The sequence below is a fragment of the Charadrius vociferus genome, unplaced genomic scaffold (assembly GCF_000708025.1).
Source record: "Charadrius vociferus isolate BGI_N301 unplaced genomic scaffold, ASM70802v2 scaffold1754, whole genome shotgun sequence".
Classification (NCBI taxonomy): Eukaryota; Metazoa; Chordata; class Aves; order Charadriiformes; family Charadriidae; genus Charadrius; species Charadrius vociferus.
The window spans coordinates 16,857-41,085 of NW_009648167.1; the positions used below are offsets into that span (position 1 = coordinate 16,857).

Consider the following 24,229-nt stretch of genomic DNA (forward strand, 5'->3'; position numbering starts at 1 on the left):
AGGGATGAGGAGGATGGCCGCCGAAACGCGCCGGGCACGGCCTCGGGTCGCTGTGGCCTCACGTAGTGGAGCGGGGTGGAGGGGGGGAAAAAAAAAAAAAAACACAAAAAAACCCCAAGCAAAGCGTGAGGTGCGGGGACCGTCGTGGCCGCTGGGGCTGAGGAAAGTTTGCTGTTAAAGAGCGTTGGCGCGGTGGTGAAGTGGTTTTCTGCTCTCTGTTGGGCTAAGCGTGGTATATTCGAAGCTAGAGAGCAATAGGTCTATTAGATGGTCTGCCTTTAAATGCTGTTAAGTTGGTAAATGTTCGAGTTTATCAGCGGAGTTCCTTCTAACGCTGGAAATCTTTTTCTCAGTGCAAAACGGATCTGTGCATCAGAAGGATGGGTTAAATGATGATGACTTTGAACCCTACTTGAGTCCCCAGGCCCGGCCGGTGAGTAAGAGTAGCTGCTAAGGGGCACAAGGGGCCAAAAGCGCTGCGGGGCTTCCCGCTGCTCTCTGGCAAAGGCGAATTTGGCATCCCCATCTCCACCGATTGCATTTTGATGTTTGCCATCTTCCTTATTGTAATATGCCATTTTATACACGCATTTATCCAGGCAGAAAACACTGAATGCCATGAGATTGTGGTAGGTGAGGTATAAAGGTTTTAGCAACTTTTTAAGGGTGTAAGGACTTCCTACAGTTGGTGTTCAGCTTTTTTCAACATAACTGCCTCAAAGTTACCATTTCTGCTCTTTCAGTTTTACTGTTATGACCTTGTTTCCTTGCGGGTTTCTGGTTCTTTACACCACATGAGGAGATACACTGTATTGCGTTGTGAAATTGCTTCACACGGTGCAGTTATGCTCCGAGGGCTTTTGGAGGGTACTATCAATGTTCTTATCTCTCCGCCAAGTAAACTGAAAATGCATGTCATGGGGTTTTCTCTATTTTTTTCACCAAAAAAACCCCCCACAGAACATACATGTGATAAAGGCTGTTAAGACTTTTGAGAACTTTAGTTAGAGGGCAAGCTGGAGAGCTTGTGAGCAGCTCCTGAAAGTCAGACTTCCAGATACTTTTTCCTCTTAACTTTCTATTTAAGATTAGCTCTGCCGTTAACTGTTTTTTGTTTGTTTTTCTTAATGAGTGGTAGGAGGGTGACACATAACAGATGGAGTTCAGCTGATTAGATGTTACAAGTAAGCATTATAGATAAACATCTGTAGTAGCACTGGAGCAGTTAGTTCATTCTCTTGGCTTCTCTTCCCCCTGCAGTCGTGGTTAGTAAAAATAAGCTGTTCTGGGTTTTCTGTATTTTTTTTGATCATTTTTACTAGTCAGTATATTCTTTTCAGATAAGTGATGTATGTTTTATTGGAATACAAGAACAGGTTTCTGTCTCAGTTAAATTTTCGACAGGTATTTTCCTAGTCTGTGCTAAAGATACGAGGCTAAATATTCTTTAAGGTCCTGTCAGCTGTTCATAATCTTCAGAATTCAGCCTGTCCATTAGGATAATTTACTACATTAGCTCCCTAAAAAGCTACAAGACTAATTTTGCCCTGCATAGGGCAAGAGAGTGTGATTACTTTCTCAAGTCCTGAATAAAATTAGCTACTTTCCTAGTAGCTATCATTTAATGGTGGGGTCTTTTTTTCTGTCCCAGAAGTTAACATCACTAATTTCCAGCTTCCTTCTGAATGTGGCCGTATTTCCTGCAAAGTTTAGTTTTATTTAAATCTCCTAAAGAGAGTAAAGGTTACTATAATGCTAGAAGCAACAGGATATTTTACCCTATTTTGCATGTTTGGTGAAGAACTTCTGAATATTTAGTTTCTTTTTGCGTGTGTCACACGGGTAAAAATACATTTTAAAAATAGGGAAGTGATTGGAACGCGCCCCAGGAGGTGGGGCAGAGCTGTTGCTGTAGAAATTCAGCAAAAAGCAGGAGTGAGGTAAAACCACCATGTTAACTTTGGATGAAACTTTAGGGCGACTTATCTCAGTTTCTCACCGTGCTGTGTAGCTCGTCAGTTCTTGTCCGTGTTTTGACGCTCGATGTGATAGAAAACAAAACCCTAGGGTTCAGTCCGGAGGGAGCCATGCTGTGCCACCCAGCAAGGCTCAAAATCCAAAGGTATCAAAGTGTGCATCGCTTCCCTGAAGATGGGAAAGGGAGTTAGAGGTACGGCTCTGAAAAAAAAAAAATCAATCAAATGCAGCGCACTGCTGCAGAGTAACGGGAGGGGTTTCTGAAATTCCTTTCTGAGCTCCCCACACAAGTGTGAGGTAACCAAGTTTCATGGCTCTTCATTCAGGAGCTGCTACTTCAGGTGCCACTGTTACTAGTTTGTCAGCCTAGGGAATTAACTTACTGTGTATTTTGAAGCTCAGCTACACAGTAAGTGATTCTTCAACAGTGGAAAATATAAAAGCTCAATGGCAACACTAAGCTTAAACCCTGGTTCTGATCTGAGGTGAAGAGGAATAGTGAATTTGAGGAAATAACTGTACAAAAAGTCTTAGTCATTGGAGAGAACTAAAAGCCGGAGAAGTTTTATTTGCACACAGTAACTGTGTCAGTTGTGCGAGCGCAGGGTAGCAGAGCGAGGTGGCGTGTTTGATAGCCGAGCGTAGCTCTAGATGTTCAGGTGGTGAACAGCAGTGAGCCTGTCTTAAACAGCAGTGGAGCAGTGCCAGCTCAAAGCAGATTTAACTCCTGTGCTCCCGCCTTACTACGCGAGTGTAGCTGGTGAATACTCTACAGGTAATAGCTTAATACAGACTACATTAAAATATCTCATGAAGTTAAACGTATAATGGCATGCGAGAAATATTTGGAGGTGACAAGAGGACAGGTTTTCCTCTGACAGCGATGTTCTTTGAGGGAGAAGCCTGCGGAGAGGAAGCTGCTACTCTGCCTGCTGGGCTCAGGCTTTAGGTATGGACTGGCATGTTTATGTTGCGTTAAAGCTAATTTCCAGGAGAGTGTGTTGTTGCTCTTGTAATCGAGGGGATTATCTTTTGAAGAGACTTTGCTGGTTCAAAATAATGATATTTTTAAGTTCCTTCATTTGCCTTACAAATTAGTCAATGTCAATATTTGTGCTTTTGGACAGATTGAGCCCTAAAGACTGTTCGTTGGTTTGGGTTTAGCAGGACTGGGTTTCTCAATTAGTAAAGCTGTGTCCTGGGTAAGAGTTAGTTTTGTTATTTATTTGCTTTTGGGACCATTTCTTTGGGAAAACGGAAAGGCTGGAGAGTGTCTCTGAATTTTCTTTCGCGCATTCACGCCATGAAGTATCACAGAAAGTTTTTTAGTGTTTTATACAACAAAACAAACCTTGTCTCTCGAACACGTTATGTTAAATAATTGCTATTAATTCTTCTAAAGTTGGGGCTAACCCAGTTAGCCCCAAACCTGTTGCTTTCCTGTAACTCAGTGGAAGGTGGAGAGACAAACTGGCTTTTTCTGGAGGGTGCCAGAGCCATCTTGAGAGCCTTCATAGATTTCAGTATGGCATGAAGTCCTTTGGGAGCTGCACTTGGCACGGGAAAACGTGATTCAACGAAAAAATGGAGTAGAGCCTGCTGCAAGCCAAGCTTTTAGATGGGAACTGAACCTGACTTTCATCTCATCTGCATTGGGTTGGCATGTAAGCGGCTGTATAGCACAAGGCTGTCTGCGCACAGGTTCAAATTACGGGATGATAATGTCCATTAGTGTGGCTTTAACCGCTCCCCGGAGGGGCCATTGGTTTGAATGCAAAATGACAGATGTTTTTCATGTAAGCAAATCTTGGTGCTGTCTCAGAGTTCCCTAATTGTAAAATTAGGCATTTGTATTCGTAACCTAAAGGCTACTTGGATTTTAAAAGGGAGTCCAAGGTGTGGAGCGGCTTTTTTTCCCCTCTCTGAATCTGAAGCCTGCTTTCTTGGGCTGCTGCTGTCACCACGCTGTAAAAGGCTGCTGTTGAAACCCTATCAATTACTCCCCGTTTTCAGGTATTTTTTAGTATGTGCCCACAGCACTGGAGCAGTTTGTGTTTTGAGGATGAGGCTTTAAATCCCTGTTTGTTTGCAGGTTCTTTTGAGCTCTCAAACTTTAAATTGTACTGATCAAGCTGGTTTTATAGGTAATAAGTTTAAGGAAGGAACTTGTGCAAAAGGCAGTCATTTTTGGCAGTGCGCTTCCACTGGACCTTTCTCCTCTGTATTCCACTTCTCTCTGGATCCTTTCCCCAAACCTCCCCTCAAACATCAAAACTAAAGGCAGATCTGTATGTTACCGAGGCAAGAAAAGCCCTCTTTGGTCATAGCTACAAAAAGTAGAAGATAGTATTTGGATGCTAGGTAAGGTACTGTTTTCATAGCCTGAGCAGGAGCTCTGGGGCAGTCCGGTGTCCAGTCCCACATCGTGCATCAGGTGCACAATACGATCCCGTCTGAGCCTGGGAAGCTTGCTAAGCCTTTGTGTTTAATCTTTCTGGCAATGAAACAGTTTTTAGAGCGCTTCTAACAAAGGAGGTGTTCAAGGCCGGGCCTGTTTATCTGCCCAGCCCTAAGGTAGGGAAGGGTGGGGCACGGGAAGTCTAAGATGGCTTTTATTCCTGGTCCCTTCAAATTTGTTCAGCTCATTCTAACGATTCAGTGCTTATTTTTTGGTTTGCCTTTTTTTTTCTTTTTTTTTTTTTTTCCAGAATAATGCATACACTGCAATGTCCGATTCCTACTTACCAAACTACTACAGTCCCTCCATTGGATTCTCCTACTCCTTAGGCGAAGCTGCCTGGTCTACGGGGGGTGACCCACCCATGCCCTACCTAACCTCTTACGGACAGCTGAGCAACGGGGAGCCTCACTTCCTCCCAGACGCCATGTTCGGGCAGCCAGGGGCCCTTGGCAGCACTCCGTTTCTCGGGCAGCACGGCTTTAACTTCTTTCCAAGTGGGATTGACTTTTCGGCTTGGGGGAATAACAGTTCTCAGGGACAATCCACTCAAAGCTCTGGCTATAGTAGCAATTACGCCTATGCCCCTAGCTCGCTGGGTGGAGCGATGATTGATGGGCAATCTGCCTTTGCTAACGAGACTCTCAACAAGGCTCCTGGCATGAACACCATCGACCAAGGGATGGCAGCTCTGAAGCTGGGCAGCACAGATGTTGCAAGCAACGTCCCCAAAGTCGTTGGTTCGGCTGTCGGTAGCGGATCCATTACCAGTAATATCGTGGCATCTAACAGTTTGCCTCCGGCTACTATCGCTCCTCCAAAGCCGACCTCCTGGGCTGACATCGCTAGCAAACCGGCTAAGCAGCAGCCCAAGCTGAAGACCAAGAATGGCATTGCAGGTTCAAGTCTTCCACCGCCTCCGATAAAACACAACATGGATATTGGAACTTGGGATAACAAAGGGCCGGTGGCAAAAGCCCCGTCGCAGGCCTTAGTTCAGAATATTGGTCAGCAGCCAGCCCAGGTGTCCCCCCAGCCCGTGGGTCAGCAGATCAGTACCAGCCCACCGGTGGCACAGGCTTCAAGCGGGCAGCAGCCCCAGCCGCTGCCCCCGCCGCCACCGCAGCCGGCCCAGCTGCCCGTGCCACAGCAGGCGGCTCAGCCCACCCGCTGGGTCGCCCCTCGTAATCGCGGCAACGGGTTTGGTCAAAACGGAGTGGACGGTAACGGAGTGGGACAGTCTCAGGCCAGTTCTGGTTCTGCTCCTTCGGAGCCGCACCCGGTCTTGGAGAAGTTGAGATCCATCAATAACTACAACCCCAAGGATTTTGATTGGAACCCAAAACACGGCCGGGTTTTCATCATTAAGAGTTACTCTGAGGACGATATCCACCGTTCCATTAAATATAACATCTGGTGCAGTACAGAGCACGGCAACAAGAGACTGGATGCCGCCTATCGCTCCATGAACGGGAAGGGCCCCGTTTACTTACTGTTCAGTGTCAACGGTAGTGGTCACTTCTGCGGAGTAGCAGAAATGAAATCTGCTGTGGACTATAACACGTGTGCGGGTGTGTGGTCCCAGGACAAGTGGAAGGGACGTTTTGATGTCAGGTGGATTTTTGTGAAGGACGTTCCCAACAGCCAGCTGCGGCACATCCGCCTAGAGAACAACGAGAATAAACCAGTGACCAACTCCAGGGACACTCAGGAGGTGCCTCTGGAAAAGGCTAAGCAGGTGTTGAAAATCATTGCCACCTACAAGCACACCACCTCCATCTTTGATGACTTCTCACACTATGAGAAACGCCAAGAAGAGGAGGAAAATGTTAAAAAGGTAACTTGTTTGTCTGTGTTGGCGAAGTCCTGTGGGGCAGGAGATGGAGGAGGGCTGCCTTGCGCCGGAGTAAATCCGGGGTCGGAAGGCGTGGGCTTGTCAGCAAGCTTGGTGGGCATCAGTCTGCCTCTTGGCTAGCTGCGTGCTCACGTGTGGAACCCGCTACCCACACGGCAGCCCCTGTTTTGGGGTGGAAATGGGTGCCGGCACCCCAGCAGAGGGGTGTGAGGAGGCTTGCCCAGCCCCTGCCTGCAATCGACTGCCCTTTGCCTGCTCTAAGTCTGAGCCTTTCCCGAGTGCTGTATTCTACACGAAATTTATTTCTGTGCTCTTGTCAGCTCGTGGATCGGGACAGTTTAAAGTAAGGAGAGATCAGTGGGGGGGTTGGGGAGTTAGAAAACAGAGTCTTTGAACGGCCGCCTAATCCACCCCCTACCCAAAGTGGGGTCAGCGTGACAGATGTTTCCCACCGCTTGTAAAACCTTCAGGAATGGTAGTTCCTGTCCCTCCCCAGGCAATCTATTCCTACGCTTAATTATCCTTCCTGTTAGAAGGCTTTGTCTTAATGCCCAACCTAAATCTCCCTCGCTGCAATTTCAGTCTGTGACTGCTTGTCCTCTCTTGGCTGGACACGGAGCGGGTCGTTCTGTTCCTCTTGGCGACGAGCTCGGCTGGATTGGAAGCCGGTGGGCTGTCGCCTGCGTGGGCACTGCCCAGCAGCGTGGCACGTGAGCTGCGCTCGAAGCCTGCTGTCATCATTGACTCGTTAGGGGGAGGATTGCTAATTGAAAATTCTGCCCAAAATTCAGTGCCCAGTGGGCCTTGTATCTTACTTGGGTACAGCTGTGTTAAAGCCACCTGTGGCCAACCTTCCCCACAGTAGGGGTCTTGCCTGTATTTGATCAAAACAGTGATTATAAATTAGCATTAGCACAGCTTTCCAGTAGTTTGCCAAGTTTTCTGATGATCTCTTTAGTTTCAGTGATGGGGAATTTTCCACCCAACAGTTGGAGAACTGAATCGGGAGCTGCAACTGCTCACTGTGACAGTGAATGCAGCTTTTATTTTATTTTTTTTTTAATATATTTTACTCAGAGCGTTGTCTCTATCAATAGCATCACCCATCCACAAAGGTGGTCACGTTTTGCAACTGATACCCTGGCACTTCCAGTGCTGGAAGAAAATCTGCAAGGGAGGAATACATTGCAAGGTGTGGAGGTGTAAACTTGATTTGTGTGAGAACCTGAATATTTCGCTTGACTTCACGTCCTGAAGTTGTTCCGCCTGGTATCCAGCTTGTACTGAAGGGGGGATTTTTCTTTTACTAACTGACCTTTTGAATGCAATTGGAAATCTAGTCTGTGCGGGATATTTTGGGAAGTGGGACTTCTCGTATGCTCCAGATGTGACTTTAGGGAGCAACAGTTTGCCATCTGAGAGGGTCAGACCATGGCACAGTGGGAGGATGAAAGGAGGGGGGGGGGGGGGTTGCCAGAGGGCAGGTGGGGTTGGATGGATGAGGAGAGTTAATACTGGGTAAATGTAAGCAGGTAGCAACCAGGAGGAAGAGCAACGGAGCGGGGAAGGCTGGGGGAAAAGTGGAGAGACCAATGGTCTCTTCTGCTGTGTTTGCAAATTGTAATGCCTTAAAATCGATAAGGTATTAAAAATGTGGCTTAGCAATTTTTTTAAAACTGTAAACCGTCTTCACTCATCTCTCTAATTGCGGTTTGAAGTCTTCTCCTCTGCTTTCTGCTATTTCTTTGAGATGTGCTGGCGCAGGAGGGTCAGGAGCAGGAACGGCAGCTGATGGGGGTTCAGTGCACCAGCGCCTCCCCTCGAAATGATGCTCGAGTTGGTTCAGCGTGGCACTCCGGTGCAGAAGTGGTCGATTAGGAAAACATTTGTTCTTTGCAAGGGAACTTAGTCATATGTCCCTGGAATTCATCGGCAAGGATGGAGCCTTGTAGATACACAGTTGGTGTTTGCTTTTTACCATTGACTCACGCTTTGTTGCACGCTCAGGGCCCCTGCCCTGCGACATCCGGCACAGAGGAAGTGACTTGGTCTTTTTCAGCAGCAGTTTGACCTCCTCGATTGCTCGCTGACGCAGCCTTGAGGGTGGTTGAGGTTTCTCTAACTGCTCTTTCATAGTTTCATTGAGAAGCAGTCTTTTTTGCTCAAGGAGCGTTGGTTGTTTTTTTCCTGGACAACGCTGATGGTTACCCTGGGACTGTAGGTGGCAAAAAAGCCCAAGCTGTGCTCTGTCTGCCTTGAAGCATCTCGGGTAATCACCTGGAGGGGGGAAAAAAAAATAAATAAATCAGAAACCAGAGTTGAGGCACTGGAAAGTTAAAACGCTGCTCTGGCAGCAGCCGGTGGTGCAGCTCCCTGCCTGCGGTCTGTCAAGCTGCTTTTGTGTCGGGGAAATCCCACTGCTACCAGCTCTTTGTCTCTGCCACCAGTCTTTGGATGGCGGCGATATGTTAATGTTCTGCATTCCTGTTCCTTGAAGCTTAAATGTCTCAAGGTTTGGCTTGTTTTGAACTTCGAGCAAGCTGCGATTGTTTCACTTGGCTTCAACTCGCCTAAACCTTTGTCTGATTTGCAGTTTGATTCCTGCTTGCTACCCGAGCAGATGGACGACCTCTTGTGAAAGTCTGGGAACTCTTGAATATTCCTTTATACTTCTCACTGTTAGAGTCACTTCTTCAGAATTCTCTAAAATAGTTGCCAGAATTCATACGAAAAATGCTTTGCTTTGTGTTCATGCTGGTCTCATTGGCCAGTGAAGCGGGGTAAATGGTTCAGCGTTGAAAACGCCGAAATCATGCTTGTGCTTGTCTTTTTCTGTCACCTGTGCCCATCTTGTCCTCGGAGACTAAGCTCCATTTCCTCTGAGTGTCTTGCTTTGCTCTACTAATCCAGTTTTTTAAAAGGTTTGGAGGTTCTCCTGACCCAAAATCATGAAGCTGACTCCCAGTACAACCCTACCCGGAGCAGTTTAGGACTTCTTGAAACCCTTAACAGCTGCTTTTGTGGTAGAGCATTCACCAGCTTCCCTGTAAGGACTGTTTTACCTTTGTTTTTTTAAAAAAAAAACCAACAATAACAAAAATCCCTAGCCCGTAGTAATACACTCGTATTGCTAGGAATGTTGCTGTGACCTCAGTGTAAAGATCTTAGTGATCTGCTTGCACGTGAAAGGTTAACAGCTTGTGTTTTCTGGAAAAGAATTAATGTCAACTCTAAGGGGAGTTTATTTTGGTTCTTTCTCCCATTGCCTTGCCCAAGGTTGGGGTACTTGGCTACTTGCAGGTCCCAGGGATTTTAGGCAGGATATCCCATGAAAACCAGTCCTGTCCTGTCCCTTCCGGAGCCGAAGTGCTCTGTTGTCAGGTTTGCGGTAGATAAGAGATGCTTTGTGTTGGGACTTTGGGGGCTGTTGGGTCAGGATGAGCTGTGCAGGATGGGGTGGGTTTTTGTGGGGTTTTTTTCATGCTGAGGTATACCAGCCTCAAAACGGAAAGGTGTGATTCGCCAGATTGGAGCTATTATTTCCGGAAACGTGCTCCTTTGTGTCTCAGCTGACACCGTCTGCTGGTTTAAGGAGTATTAATAGTTGCGAGTGTCACTGCCCCCCTTAAAAATATGATTTAAGGGAAAACTGAGTGGTATTACATGAGCCTATTTGAAACTGGCAGACTACTTCACAGTCGCTGTAAGAAATTCATGCTTCCTGATGTATTTTGCAAAGCTATTTTTTCTTCCTAAGTGGTTATCTCGGTGGGGAGGACAGACCATGTTTCCCACAGGGTGGGCTCGCGCTTCTTTCTCCCGCGGTTTCAATCATCCTGGCTAGTGCTGCGCTTGCTTTGGCTTTACCGTATCCCACAGGTCAGTGTTTCTGACTACAAGGTTTGGTTCCTGGATATTGCATACCCCGGCAAAGCCAGCGGTTTCCTGGGACAGCAAGGGAACGCTGCTTGCACTCGCGCAGTTCCTTTCACCCCGTGATCCCAAGGCTATTTGCTTTTTCTGCTCCAAATCCTGGCCGCGGGGAAGTTCATTGATGCACCAGGACAGAATTTCCTTGCTGCAAACACCCTCTGCTGTTCGGCAATGCACACGGTTTATTTCCAGGTCTTAAATCCTGTAGGTCTGTGTCCATACTTGTACGTTTGCCCAGTAAGCGAGGAAACAGAAACCATACTGCTTTTTCAGGAGTTTGGTGCTGGCTGTTTGACATAAGGAGTGCTTTGTGCTTATGATGTTTTTAAGCCAGCAGCGCAAAGCCCTTAACAGCATTCTCGTGTATTTTTGGTTGTGTTCTAGCTTCGTTTCAAGGCAGGAGAAAAGTGGAGGGGAAGGCTTAGATCTGACTGGTGCTCTAATCCCTGTTTTCTGCAGTAAGACGGTGGAGTTTGTTTCCCCGTCCCTAAAGCGGGAGCAGCTGGGAGCCATTTCACTGCAACTGAAGTGGAAGTTGAGCGGTGGAAGAGCAAGCCTGTGGCACTTGCCTCGTAGCCCTGCCTCTCACTGTTAATATCTTGTTACCAGTCTTGAAAAGAATATTTTACTGTATTATGTTAATATTCTAAAATAATAAAACGCTATAACACACAATGCTCGGAGTTGACTGGTTGGTTGAAGGAGCTGTCGAGATGGCGCTGTTTAAAATCGTTTCTGGAGGAGTGGTGATGGGGTTCGGAGCCGTTCTTCCCTCGTCGCTGGGCCGGAGGCAGCGCGGCGCTGCGCGAGGAGGAGGTTCCGCACCTCTTACAGGTATGGCCTTGAGTGGGGAGAGTTTAGTGTGAACTTGTTCCCGGCTCACTTGTTGCCCACTTGGTGTGGGCAAAGCTTCTCGCCACCTCCCATCCAAGTTATCTTTGCCTCAGCTGGGTGGTTTCAGCTCCGAAGCACAATACCCCGAACCTGATTGTTCTTATAAATATGTTAATTGCATTCATTGTGAGTGTACTAATGACTTCAAGTGAATGTTTAAAAAAAACAAACCAAACCCTCTGTTCCTCCTTCTGCAGTTGAGTTGGAATTGCGTGTGTGTGGCTGGCCAATTCCCTAGAAACAGCGTGGAGGGTTTGGTATGCGAGCAGGGAGTGTGTGAGATGGCCTCAGCGGTGGCTTCTTTTTTTTTTTTCTTTTTCTTCTTCTTTCAAGCATTCTGGGTAACTTGCTGACACCGAGGTTAATAGCTACCGACACAGGCCTTGTATTTCAGGTTATTTTATTAACAGCTACTTCTCCAGAAGTAGTTTTCCTTGGAAGATGAGTATTTGCCAGCCGTTTTGTTCAGTGAAAGCATCCGGGCACGGTCCTGTTCAGTTCCTGGGATTTTCTGTCTGGTGCACAAGTGCAGTGGGTCACAAGACATTGCTGAAAGCTGATTAGGATGCCAAGAAAACTGCTGAAGTACATTGATACGTCAGCCTTGTGTATGTGCAGTGCATCAAGAATAGCTTCATGTGCAGTGTTCCTCGCTTGCTCTTAATGAAAATGTGATTCTGCAACAGTTTTTTTTTGCCCCAAAGAAGTCGCTTTCTTCTTTTCTGTCTCCTATAAAGCGGTATGGGACAGGTGTTTATTGAGGAAGCTTCTTGTTCTGTACTGTGCGATTGTTTTTGTCGCAATTATTAGAGCCCTCTCGTTTTCCTGGATGTTCTTGTTTGCACCTGGTAGTAGTTGTACTATCTTATGGCTTGGGAGTTAATAACCAGTTCCTTAGTGGTGCAGAATGCTGGGCGCTTGTCAGCTCCAACAGTGCCACCGTGCTTTTACTGTGGCGAAGTTACCCAGGGAAGTCTCCGTTAACAAGGATTGTCATTATCCAAGCTGATGACTGGAATAGAGAGTTGATTGTAGCTCCTTCCAGTGACTAGCTGCCCAGCGAGAGGCTTTTTAATTGTGTCTAAGTCATGTAATAGTGCACTTCAGCAGCGTTTGGATTTTGTAAGCTGTTCTTCAGCGAGAACTTGGAAATGAAGACTGCATTTCTGGTTCCATATCATTAGAACTTTTTTCTTTTTATTAAAAGGGCAATGCTGAGCTTTTTTTTGTGGTTAACTGCGGAGCCATTTTTTTGTCATGTAATACCAGTTTAGAAGACATAGATAAAATCTACCTAGAACTGTTCTGTTGTTTCTAATCTTGGGGGGGGGAAAGAAACCACGCTATTACAGTTTCCTTCCCCGTGTGTATCTGTACACGTGGGGAAGGCTCTACTCTCTGCTCTGTTGTTTGTAACGTGGTGCCATCTCCCGTAAAATGACTTCAGAGACTTTCCCATCATCTGCAAACTTTTAAGAAATGGGGAAGTCCCGATCATCAACCTTTTGGCTGTTGCAAGCCAGCCTGATTTGGGGTTCAGCTGATTTGAGTGCTTGATAGATTTAAAGGAGGAAGAAAAAAAAAAGAATTTGAAATATAAAACTGTGTTTCAGTGAATGCTGCTTTGTGTTCTCTTGCAAGTGGCAGTAAAACGAGGGGACACACAAATGGCTGTAGGGAGTGTTGGCTCTTTTACTCGAGCTTGTGAATTCAGCTCTTCACGGTTGACAGAAGTAAGCAAATAGATCTCCTCTTGTCCTTTCATAATACGGAATGTTGCAGTGTGTTTTTTCTTGTAGCATGAAGTATTTTTTTCTGCCTTATTTGGGATGGAGGTGGTATTTCAGCCTCAAACGCACTTGTGGTCAGACCGTAAGTCTGTGTAGTGTAATGTTGCATCCCTTGTGGCTGCACGTTCTGCAGGTCTGCTGGATGCGTAGCGAGACACCGCTCAAGCATCCTTGCTCTCTTTTTCCAAGTAAAAAGTTCTGTGTGCAGCTCACAGTAACGCGGTCGAGAGCAAATGCCTGTAAGGACAGTACAAGCACATACTTATCCATCTCTGAAGGTTTTCCTTGCCTTTAACAATTGGTGGCTCAGGAATTTCTTTGGCCCAGAGGATGTCTCTCTGTCTTTAATAGCTCGTGATTTCTCTTCTTGTCCAAGATTCTGATGCATTCCTTGAACATCCTCAGGATCCTGCAGCAGCAAGTTCTTCAGCTTAATTATGTGTTGTGTAAAGAAACACGTCCTTTTTTGAGTCTGCCTCATGTGATACTCCCTAGTTCTTGCGCTGGAAGAGGCGGTGAGCGGTTGATTTCAATGTCCTTTCTGTGCCTGCCCTGCTTTTACAGTCATCTCCCTTCCAGGCTCGATTGCTAGAGCGTGGTGGCTCTGCAGATGGAAGCCCTTCTGTCCTTTGCTCATCCCTGTTCTTCTCTGACCCTTTTCCAGTTCTGCGTGCCCGTAGAGATGGAGAGGGGCAGAGCAACACACGCTGCTCAGCATAAAGGTGCCGCTTGGGTTTGTATAAAGGCGTAGCCATGTGCTCCGTGCTGAATGATGTTGACTTTTCTTGACGGTAGGCATTTTCCTGGAGTCATAGATCGTAACCCTGAGCTCCTGTTTCCAGTTGTTAATGGTCGGTTTGGAGCCTGTCATCCTGGAGTTAGGACAGGGATTTTTCCCACATGCATCATTTATCTAAACCAGGCAGACCAAATTCACTGTTACGTTCAGCTGCTTTTTTCTCACAAAGTCCTCTATTTCTTCACAGTCGGCTGCTATTTTTATTACCCCGAATAGCTTCAGATCATCGGTAAACTTTGTGTCACTTTATTATTCACTTCTCTTTCTAGATCTTTTATGAATATACGGAACCACAAGTTCCAGTGAAGCTCCGCAGGTTTTCTCCACACGAGATCATTCCAGTCCTCGGCGTTACACTTGCATGGTGCAACAGGGGACAGTGCAAAGGCTTTATTAACTCTCCAGCAGTGAAAATTTTGAAACATTAAAGTGGGGGTCCTTCCTTTTCTGAAGAGTCATGTGGCACTCGTTTTTCCAGTGCTAATACTTACTGCGGGACCTGTGATTTAAGGCAACCAAAGTCATGAAACGCATTTTGTGTGAACCCAAATGAGCAGGAATACTAGTCTGTTTCAAAACCCAAAAAAAAAAAAGAAAACAAACCCAAACCAACAACCCAAAACACCTCACTGTATCTGGTGTAGGTGAAAATTCTGGCGCGATGCTCAGGGTGAGCCTCTGGTAAATGTTGTCAGCAGTTCAATGCTGTTTGCTTAAACTTTCCCATTAACTATTCCCATTGCTTCCATCAGCGCTATTCACCTTCTTCCCTGCTTTGTGAGGGTCTCAGGGTGGCCAGACGGGTCAAAGCCAAGTGCTCTGCTCTGTACTGGAGAGATTGAGCTGCCCAAATGGGAAGCGTTGGCAAACTGCACAAAGAAACGAGGCAAACTTCTCATGCCTTGTAGTGACAAGGCAGAATAAAGACACTCTGTGGTAAGACAAGGAGGATTTTATTTTCCGTCCTAATGACTTGAAAGGACTTCTGCTGCTGTTATTTTGCTTGTGCTCCAAAGCCAGCAAGTCCAGTTCCAGTCCCTAGTGGGAGCCCAGTTGTCCTCGCGTGGAATGCCACTGGGAATCCTTCGAGCTGCTTCTGCGTTGCTCCTTGCTCTAAATATTCATGGACATTCTTTGCTTTTCCGCCATTCTGTTTCCTGCACGAGTTTTGCCCTGTGGGACAAGGCTCTCTATGGGAGGGTAGTTACAAACGTTTATGGGAATTGGGCTGCTTTATTCACGCAATCAGATGTGATGTTTAAGCAAGAAGAGGTTCATCCTTTGCAATTGGTTGCATCAGTTTTAAAGGTGCCTCGAAAGATGCTGGGGCACGGCGGTGTGCCTGCTGGGACCACCCCGCTTGTGTGAAACCCGCTGGCACCCACCGCGAGTCCTGGCCCTCATCGTGTCCTTCTTACCCCTAGCTAATTGCTCTGACGTGGAAATTCGGTATCTCATGTGCGTGGCTACTGTGGCGTTTATGTTCCCCGATGTTCAGGTACGGCTGTAACCCAAAACATCCCTTAAGAATTGCGTCTTGCTGGTTTTTATTTATTCTCCATGACTTCACGTCCTTCTGACTAAACGGTGGGCTGACCAGCGTGTAGCAATGCCGTGGTGTGTGCGGGGTTTCGAGAGGAAACCAGAACTTCCTAACTGCCTGGCCATGCCTGCTCGGGGTGGCGGCAGCAGGGGACACTGATGCTTCCTGCTGCCTTCTGCTTTTTGGGGTGCGAATTGCAGGGACTGACCAGGCAGGGTTTGCGTCCCTGCTTGGCTCGTGCTTTCTCAGTGATGCGAGTTGGTCCCATTTGGGGTTGTGTGGATATTTGGATTTGATTTTGATTTGTAAAACAAAAGGTCTTTCCTGCTCTGACAAAGAATCACTTTTATTTGCATATCTTCTGTCTTAGTTCTCGGTGGTGAGCTCCATTACGTCAGTGGGAGGTCGGATGAAGGCATCTGCCTTATAACCGGGTCGTTATCTGATTATTTTATCCCCTTTCCTAGGTGAGGCAGACTAGGATGTAGCTTTTCTCTAACTGGTGGCTTTCTACTGCTGACAACAGGAAAACCTCGTGTTTGGTTTGTAAATCAGTTAGGACTCGAGGCTGTTTGTGGAGAAGACGAACGTAATGAGAGAGTGATGCATCGTCCGTCACTTGTGCTGACTGCCCGTGCCCTGAGCTGATCCTGCTGGGCACGTCCGAGGCAACGGGCTGCTGTGACTCCTGATTTCGAAGGCGAGTCAGACGTTTGCCTCGGAGACGTGGGCACGGGGAAACCCTGCTGTGTTGTTTGCTAGGATTGCATCCAGCGCGCAACAGGCGGCAGCGCTGGGAGGAGAGTTCAAGCAGCGAACTGCCGCATCGTTGCAGCAGGCACGGCGGGCTGAGTCGGGCTGTTGAGCGGGGTGTCTGCTGAGCCAGAGTTGCCTGCGCGTGTCTTAGGGCCGGTATTTGATTGCTGGGTGTCTCTCGGCCCTTTGGGGAATGGTACTGCTAGCACAGACCGTACTCTTAATGAAGTGATCTCCCGCTGTTCCTTCGTGGGCAGGTACTGGGAGAGTGGTGCCTTTTTGCTTGTAGGACCACCTCAGTCTGAAACTGAGACCTCTTCCTGGCCTGCCTGATGTCTTCGGGCTGCTACACTCTGCTCCAGGTCAGACGGGTCGAAATAAACCACGGTTTGTATGCTGCACAGCTGGGCCCCATGCTCTGGGTTCTTCTCCAGGCCCTCCCTTTGATTATAGTCTTCTATTTCCCCAGCTGTAGTGTGGCAATAACACCCTTACCCTTGCTGGGGGAGTATTGAGGTTGAAGGTTTGTTGTTAATCAAGGTAAGAGCCTCTGAACAAATGTGCAACGTTATCACCTATTGTCATCATTTCTCATACAAACTCTTGAGCCTTTTGTTGTTGTTGGCTCCCCACAGTGCGACTAGATAACGTAATCTCTCATCAGCCTTCTCCACCAGCTCCTTCGGTTGCTATTATCAGGACCCGGCTTGTGACATTGCTGCAGCCCCCTGGGGACGGCGGTGACATGACTACAGTGGCTTAAACGGGATGATTACAGAGGGCTCCTACTTACACACGCTCGCCTTGCCTGAGCTCGGTGCCTCTAAACACCGCCGGCCCAGAAGCGCGCTCACGGTGACCTGTGGCTGCCAACGCTTGATTTGAGCGGTGGCGTGTGTCTTTCTGGTCATCGGTTTGTCGCTTTGCACTTCAGCCATTTCGGTGCTGCCGTGCTCCTGCCCCTCCAGTTCCTGAGAGGTTTGATAGATGGAGATGAGAATCTGAGCTGGCGTCTTTCTCTTGCTCCTCCCATGTGGATCAATAAGACACGGCCCAGGTCTGAGGAAAGTGCAGCCAAAGAGACTAAAACACTTTCTGATGAATCTCATTGCCCTCCAGGGACTGTATGCCAGAGCAAAGCCCAGCGTGTGCGTGCGGATGCTGCTCTGCCTTCTGGGCTGTCCCGTAGCTGCTGGGCTGTGGGTTACACCATCGCGTAGCTGGTGGGCTGTGGGTTACGCCATCCCACAGCCCAGGATTTCGGAGGAGGATGAGCCAGGAAGGACAAACGTTTGCAACACTGCTGACCTTTACTATGTGTTCTGGTAGATTTGTTTGCTGCTTTGTTATGATTTGGGTGCTCACTTGTAACTCCGCAACACCCCAAGGACCGAGATGTGTTCGTGGGTTGCGCTGCAGTTGGGCTGGTGGATTAGTAGGTGGTGTAAAAAATCCGTCAGGCCTTGGCTACCGCCCTTTCCCAGGAGGAGACACAAGAGAACGGCTGTGAATCTCCCGGAGAAGAGCAAGAAAAGCAATATTGAAATTAGTGGAGAGTGGAGAGCTGTTTCTTCCCTGCCGGCAGTGCCCTCGGCAGCGCCTGCTCAACTGAGCTGAGGTCTTGGCTGGCATCCCCTGGGGACGGGAGGAGGTTTGGCTGCGCCTAAAGTCCTGCTCTTCCCAGAGGGCAGGGCAGGAGAGCCCGAGGTAGGTGTCTAAGTCAACCCCTCGAGAGCCCGCAGCAGGTTTGGTTAGATGTCACCCTGCATTTCTCTGTGGCGAGCTGCTTAGGGTCCTCTTTGCAGCGCTGATGGAGGGGAGGGGGTAGTTCGGTACCGGTATTTTGGGGTTGATTCACAGGAGGTTTTAAACGGAAGACTAGGTTGAGAAAAATTGGGCTATTATCCACCCTGAAATGAAGACGTTCACTTCAGGCATGTCTCTGGCCCCCTCTCAAGCTTAGGGACATGGGGACATCTGCTCTAGTCTCTCTTTTGAACGTGATGCCTTCGGTTCTGGCACATGAGGATTTTGGGGAGGGGGAAGGGGAGGGGCTGTCACTTTTGCACCGAGGCTGGGTCCTGTTTCCTGCTCCCTGTCTTAAACATACGCTGGCCTCGGGAACGGCCTCACCTTCACAGCGGGGAGGAGAAGTGACTAATCGGGGGTCCGTCTGGTCGGCTAATGGGGCGACGCGCTCGTCGGGACCCTCTGCAGCTGGCCGGGGACACTGGCCCTGGCTGCTGATGGCGAGGGGGGCGATTGAACCTGGCAGCCGCCGGCTTATCCCATGTCTGCATCCGGGAAGACAGAGGCATTAGCTCAGGCAGTTGCGGCTTCTTCCCGAAGGAATGCGTCACGTTGCCATCTGTCCTTGTTTAACGTAACGTGCTGGCTGCCGAGCCAGGCAGCAGAGAAGGAACAGGCTTTGGCACCTTCTTTTTGATTTGCGGCTTTCCCTGCAGCGCTTGTTTTACTTCACGTTCAAGACTGCCTTTGCTTCCCACCGTGGTAGGTGGTTGGGTTTGGTTTTGGTTGGGTTTTTTTTGTTTGGTTTGAGTTTTTTTTGCTGTTGTGCAATGGTGGTTTTTAGCAACGAATAGCACCTGCGACGGATTCGAGCAGCCTGACCAAAGGAGAATTAAATCAACTTATGTGCGGCAAATATTCTTGAAGAGAATGTCTGCCTTCCTCCCCAGAAGGCGGCCTGTGCACAGCATCGCGTAGGCTTTGCTTTGCCCTCCAGCTCACGCAGAGGAGCTGGAGCTGAAGGCTCCTCGGGTCACCGTGTGCGTCTGGCTGAGGGGCTGCCAAAGCCTGGGGTATTGTTTCGAGCTGGATGCGAGGCCTCCCTTTTTGGGAAGGTTTCTAGGAATAGAGGGCCATCCATACTGTTAGGCCGGGATTGAAGCTTCTCGGAGATGACCGCTCTCCGGATTTAGCGGTGGTGGCAGAGGACGTTGTTTCTTCGAGCAACCTGCCTGCTTCTGGCAGAGGCTGTGTGCTCCCCCTGCCAGCGAGCTGCTGAGATGGAAGGGAAAGCGCTTTGCCTCTGATCACTGAGTTAACGTGGAACGGCTCTGCCACTGCCCTCCCGTCAGGGGGGACAGCCCCGGGCAGAGCAGCGGACGCGCGGGGAAGCGTCCTGAGCTGACACAACCAGATTTCGGTTCGTCGGAGCCCTGACAGTGTCCCTTCTCCCTGAGTGCCATAAGTTGACGCAAGGGAGAGCCCGCGTGGTCTTGCTCTGCCAGCAGGTACCTACTGCGGGTGTTGCTTTGCTGCGGAGGCGGGATGGACTTGGCACCTCTCGGGACTGGCTTGGGTGGTGATTAACTCGCTCTGCCGCCGAGCGTGGGAGCCAAAGCCGAAACGCCGTAGTGCCCTTCACACAAGAGACTGCAGGGACTTGCCTGTGCTGGGTGAAGATGCAGTTAAGAGGCGGGGAGGAGCATCAGCCAAAAGCCCTTTAGTTGTTGACGGGTTTTATTTTCGAGGTGGTGTCATATGGTCTGGAAATGGCACTTTGAACGTGGGCTGGGCAGCGTCTCTTAACCCTTTGGGATAGTCTAGACCCACTTGTGTGCGGAGCTGCAGGGTTTGATTGGGATTTAACAGAGAAGAGGCTGTGGCACGTGGGGATCAGCGCAGGAGAGGATTTACCCAGCCCTTGGTGCCTGGGTGTATTTGACGCTGTGCTGCCGGTTCAGCTTGGTGCAAGTGTTTGGACGCACGGTGCGTTCCTCTGGTGCCGGAGGAGAGATGTGGGTGAATACCAAGAGGGTGTAGCAGCAGTTGGTGGGAACCCCCTGTGGCATCGACCCTTGGGACGCCTGTGAACCTATTGATTTTCAAGTCAGACGCCATCAGTAGGTTTCAGAGTTATCAGTGAGGTGTTCTGCTGGTAGCCGTGGGCTATTTTGGTCCCTGTAGCTATTTTGGTCCCTACTTGGGTAAGAACTGAGGCAGCAGTCGGTACTCCCTAGGTCTGAGCTGCAGGCTGCTCGGATGCTCGACTCTGAGCTCGGGTGAGACCACGAGGTCTGTGCAACCCCCGCCGTGCCCGGGGAGCCGGGCTGCCCTGCTCCGGCAGCAGCTGGACGCGGGCAGAGCTGGGCCCTGGCGGTGGTTCCTCGCTTCCCCTTCCTTCTCCCCAGTGCAGGGGCTCTGCCTGACCCCCGCAGCACTCCCGAGCCCTGCTCCCGAAGCTGCCCAAGTCTTCTCCAACCCAGAGCTCCGCTTTGCTGGTTTCCAGCCTGGCGATGGCCGAGATGTCTTGTGGGTGCTGCGGGTCCGTGTCCCGGAGTGAGGAGCTTTGTCCCGGCACTGACTGCAGCTGCAAACTTCAGCACTGACCTAGACTCACTTTTTTTCCACCAATTCTTCCTCTGTTTATCCTTCTTAATTATTGATGTGGTTTGTTTTTTTTTTCCCCGGTCCTCTTTATGCTGTTAAATCTCTGCCTCGGAGCAGCCTGGCAATGTCCAGCCTGGGGAGAGCCCGTAACTCCGCTGACGGATGGTGCCGGGAGCGAGGAAGGGAGGAAGGGGAGCGGAGATGTGCTGTCGGCAGCCCCCGTAAAGGGGAAACGCGATGAGCTGGTAGACCCAAGCGGCGTAAAACGTCGGCACATTAGCCGTACGCGGCTGCGGTACCTCCTCCAAACCAGAGTATTTCTGTTTGCAGACTTTGCTGGCGTGGGGCAGGCATCCATCACAGATCCAGGTGTTGAAATGCAGATGTGCGAAAGCGCTGGATAAAATTAGGCTTGGCTAACACGTTTTTTTGTTGTTTTTTTTTTTTCTTTTGCAGGAACGCCAAGGCCGTGTCAAGTAAAAAAGGCCATTCCTCCCCCAGAGACTGCAGCAGAGGTTGCATCCCAGCTATCTTTCTGAGAGCGAAAGAAGGAGCAAAAAAATATCCCAGAGAGAATTAGGACTTTTTTTTTTTTTTCTTAATTTCATTGACTTCAAAAAGACTCTTACAAACTTGCAGTTTAAAAAAAAAAAGTATTGGAATTTCACAAGACATAGGACTTAAAAAAAAAAATGTTAAAAAAAACAAAAACAACAAAAAAATCCCTTCTAGGTAGAGTATAGCTAAAAACTGTCCCCTTTCTTTTGGCTTTGGTTGTGATTTCGGAGCATACGCTTTGTTTTTTGTCTTTTTACTCTGTTTTTTTCGGATTCTAAAGTCCGTAAGTGGCATATGCCTTTTTTTTTTTTTTTTTTTTCTTCCCCCGCGTTCTCTAATTTTTAAACCTCGCCGCTTCCCTTCCTTCCACCCCCTCGTGCCTCCTTCCCCTGGTTTTGACATTTGCACTTGGAACACCGAGTTGTAACATCCACCACGGAAAGTGGAGTAACTGGGTTGTTGGTTGTTTGTTTTTTGGGTTTGGTTTTTTTTTTGGGTTTTTTTTTTTTTTTCCTCCCCCTCCCACCCCCCATCCCCACCTGGAAGAGGAGGAATCCTACGAGGAAGTTGGGGTTTTGGCCTAAGAAGAATTGAACAGAAATTTGTCCACGAGGTTGTGTCTTAAAAGGTGGTTCATTTTTTCTCTGACCCTTTTGTTACTCAAAAGTCAAGTACTAGGAGTCCTAAGAAATGTTCTGTTCTTGTGCATTATACGGATTTACAGATTAAGTCTGGATTAATTTGATTTTTTGAAAGCTGAGAACAGTGGTAAAAACTCGTTTTGTTTACAGGAAAATGAATTTTGGACAAAAAAAAAAAAACAAAACAAAACAAAAAAAAGAGGAAATATTGTAAAATGTGTAGTGAATATGTTTCTTCAGTTTCTTGTTAAGCCAATGAGGAATGGGCGTTGCCTTTCTTTTCACCATTAATCACTTCTCAATAATAAACGTGAGATCCTGTTGAGCATCACTGTTGTCTGCCGCTCCCTTTTCGGCGCTGCCCGCTCCGTGCCGTAGCGAGGATGCGCCGCACCTCGTCCTTTTCCCCTCTGCGCGCCGTCTCGGGGCTTCGCTGCTGTATTAATACCTTAAAACAACATCCGGAGTGTGGTTTCTCCCCGGATTTGAAGCAGGGTGGTGTCGCCCAGCTCCGGGCATCCCCAACTCAGCCCTGGCACGGCACCGGCGCTTGTTCCCAGCACGCTGGGGTTGGGTTTTGCTCCTTGAGGTGGGAAGGTGTCCTGCGGTGTGGGCTACCACCGGCCTCTCCCCGGCCAGCCCTCCCCAGGGCAAGCGGGGCAGCGCCCGGCCGGCCTCATTCTTCAGGATTCGTTCCAGTTTTTTGGGTAAATTGGGGATTATCCGGCTCCTTCCAGGTGCGCGAATAGCATCCCAAATGATCTCCCCTGGGGAAAACTGCTCGAGGTTGAGAAATCAAAAAAATCCGTGTTTTCTTGTTTTGGCAGTTCAGAGGGAAGAAAAGAGCCGCAAACGAACGTCTGAGCCGGTAACAGTGCTTTAATTGTCAATATTTAACAGGTTGCTGTCAAGGAAAATGTTGAAAATATCACAATTATTATTAAATCACGCTGGGAAGCATCTGGAACCAGCCAGCTGCCGCCTCCGCTCTTCTCACCTCGGGGGGGGGAACATCAGCCTGGTGAGCTGCGCTTTCCCATCACCTGCTCCCGCACCGCGCGGGATGGGAAATACACACCCGTACGCGCTCACCGAAAAGTGTGCTTGATTGTTGTTATTTTTTTTATATATATAGTTAATAATTCTTGCTTCTGAAAAGCAAACAAAAACCCAACCCAGCTCCGAATAACCCGAACCGTGTCGTCTCAGGACCCAGGCTGCGTCCTCAGGGGAGTTCGGGCTGGTGTTTCTGCAGGTGTCAAAAGCAGTTTTGTGGCCGTTTGCGTTTTGTTGGGATATTTTCCTTGTCTTCTCCAAAAGAATTTCTGTCCTCTTAACACGTTGATGGCTCTGGCCTCTCTGTTTGCCTCCAAGCTGGCCGAAACCCCAAATTCCTTGCTGGTGTCCTCATGGGTTTTCAGAGGGAGCGTAAAACCCGCGTTGTTCGCGAAGCTGGAGGAAATGAGGGCGGAAAGCTTGACTTTGTGAAAGGCCCAAATTAAACAATTTGTCTTCTGAGAGAATCTTGGTTGTGAGCAACAAAACGAGCCGGAGAAAGGGGGTTTTCTGGCGGGCCTGGCAGGCGGCGGCGCGTTGGGTTTCCCTGTTGGTCGGCCGCGGTGTCTTCGAGCAACGACCCGAGAGAGATGCGGGGGGAGCAGAAAGGTGCGATTTGAAATCCACAGGGCTTGAGGTGCGGGTACAGCACCTGCCGGGATTATTACGTAAGAAAAAAATAACTTTATTTGCAGATCGTATCCATGTCCTCTAACCTGGGATGGTCCCACGCTGGTGTCACGTGCTGCTGCTTAAATTTCCCTTCGTGTTTAGCTGCAAGAGCGCTAAAATGCTCTTCCTCTCCCCTCTCCTTTCTTCCTCTCCCCTCTCCTTTCTTCCTCTCCCCTCTCCTTTCTTCCTCTCCCCTCTCCTTTCTTCCTCTCCCCTCTTTTAAGACAAAGCAGGTGAATTGCTGGGACATCACATTCCGGATACCTGTGTTCCCCGTGGGATTTATTCCGCAGCACCTTCAACCTCGGCATCACTTCCATGGGAACGCGCCGCCTCCGGGGCTGTGCGTGGGGGGCGTCAGTCCAACCTCTCTGGGGACCTGAAACAGCCTTGTTTCGCCCTAAACTGGAGAGGAGAGAGAAAAATAAGTAGTTTCGTACATCTCTGGCTGACTGCGCTCCTCCTCCGCTCTCTGGGAGACATGTGGGGCTTCCGGAGGGGAACAGAAGGGATAACACCAAAACCGGGCTGGACGTTAAATATTAGGAGGGGTTTTTTTTGAAGGAAGAGGCCCAGTGAATGTCCCGGAGGGTAGAAATAGTCCTGGGAAACAGAGATAGCACGGATGTGGGGGGAAAAAAGTGGATATTTTCTGTGTGACTTCGAAGTAACTGCTTCTGCTGACCCTCCCGAGGATGACCGCGGGGCAGGACGAGCAGGGAACCATTTCCCTGCGGACCCAGTCCAGTTCCGGTCTAAACTGGGACAAAACTTTCCAGTGCTCCTGAGGAGGCTGCGGTGTGCCTGCGTGTCGAAGACTTCAGGATACAGGCAAAAAAAAAAAACCCACCTCAGCCCTTCCATCGTTCTCACTGGACGCCGTCTCCCCTTGAGCGTGGCCGATGTGAGAGCCAAAAGGTATTTATTACTGCTATTTTTTT

General features: G+C 48.9%; 1 protein-coding gene across 1 annotated transcript; it reads left to right on the top strand.

Moving 5' to 3' along the window:
* The first annotated feature begins 352 nt into the window (after positions 1–352).
* Positions 353–20,923, top strand: YTHDF2 (YTH domain family, member 2). Its single transcript, XM_009884103.1, has 3 exons — positions 353–433; positions 4,686–6,272; positions 20,818–20,923. The coding sequence occupies exons 2-3, from the start codon at positions 4,704–4,706 to the stop codon at positions 20,839–20,841; spliced, it is 1,593 nt and encodes a 530-aa protein (XP_009882405.1). The 5' UTR covers positions 353–433; positions 4,686–4,703; the 3' UTR covers positions 20,842–20,923.
* The last annotated feature ends 3,306 nt before the right edge of the window (positions 20,924–24,229 follow it).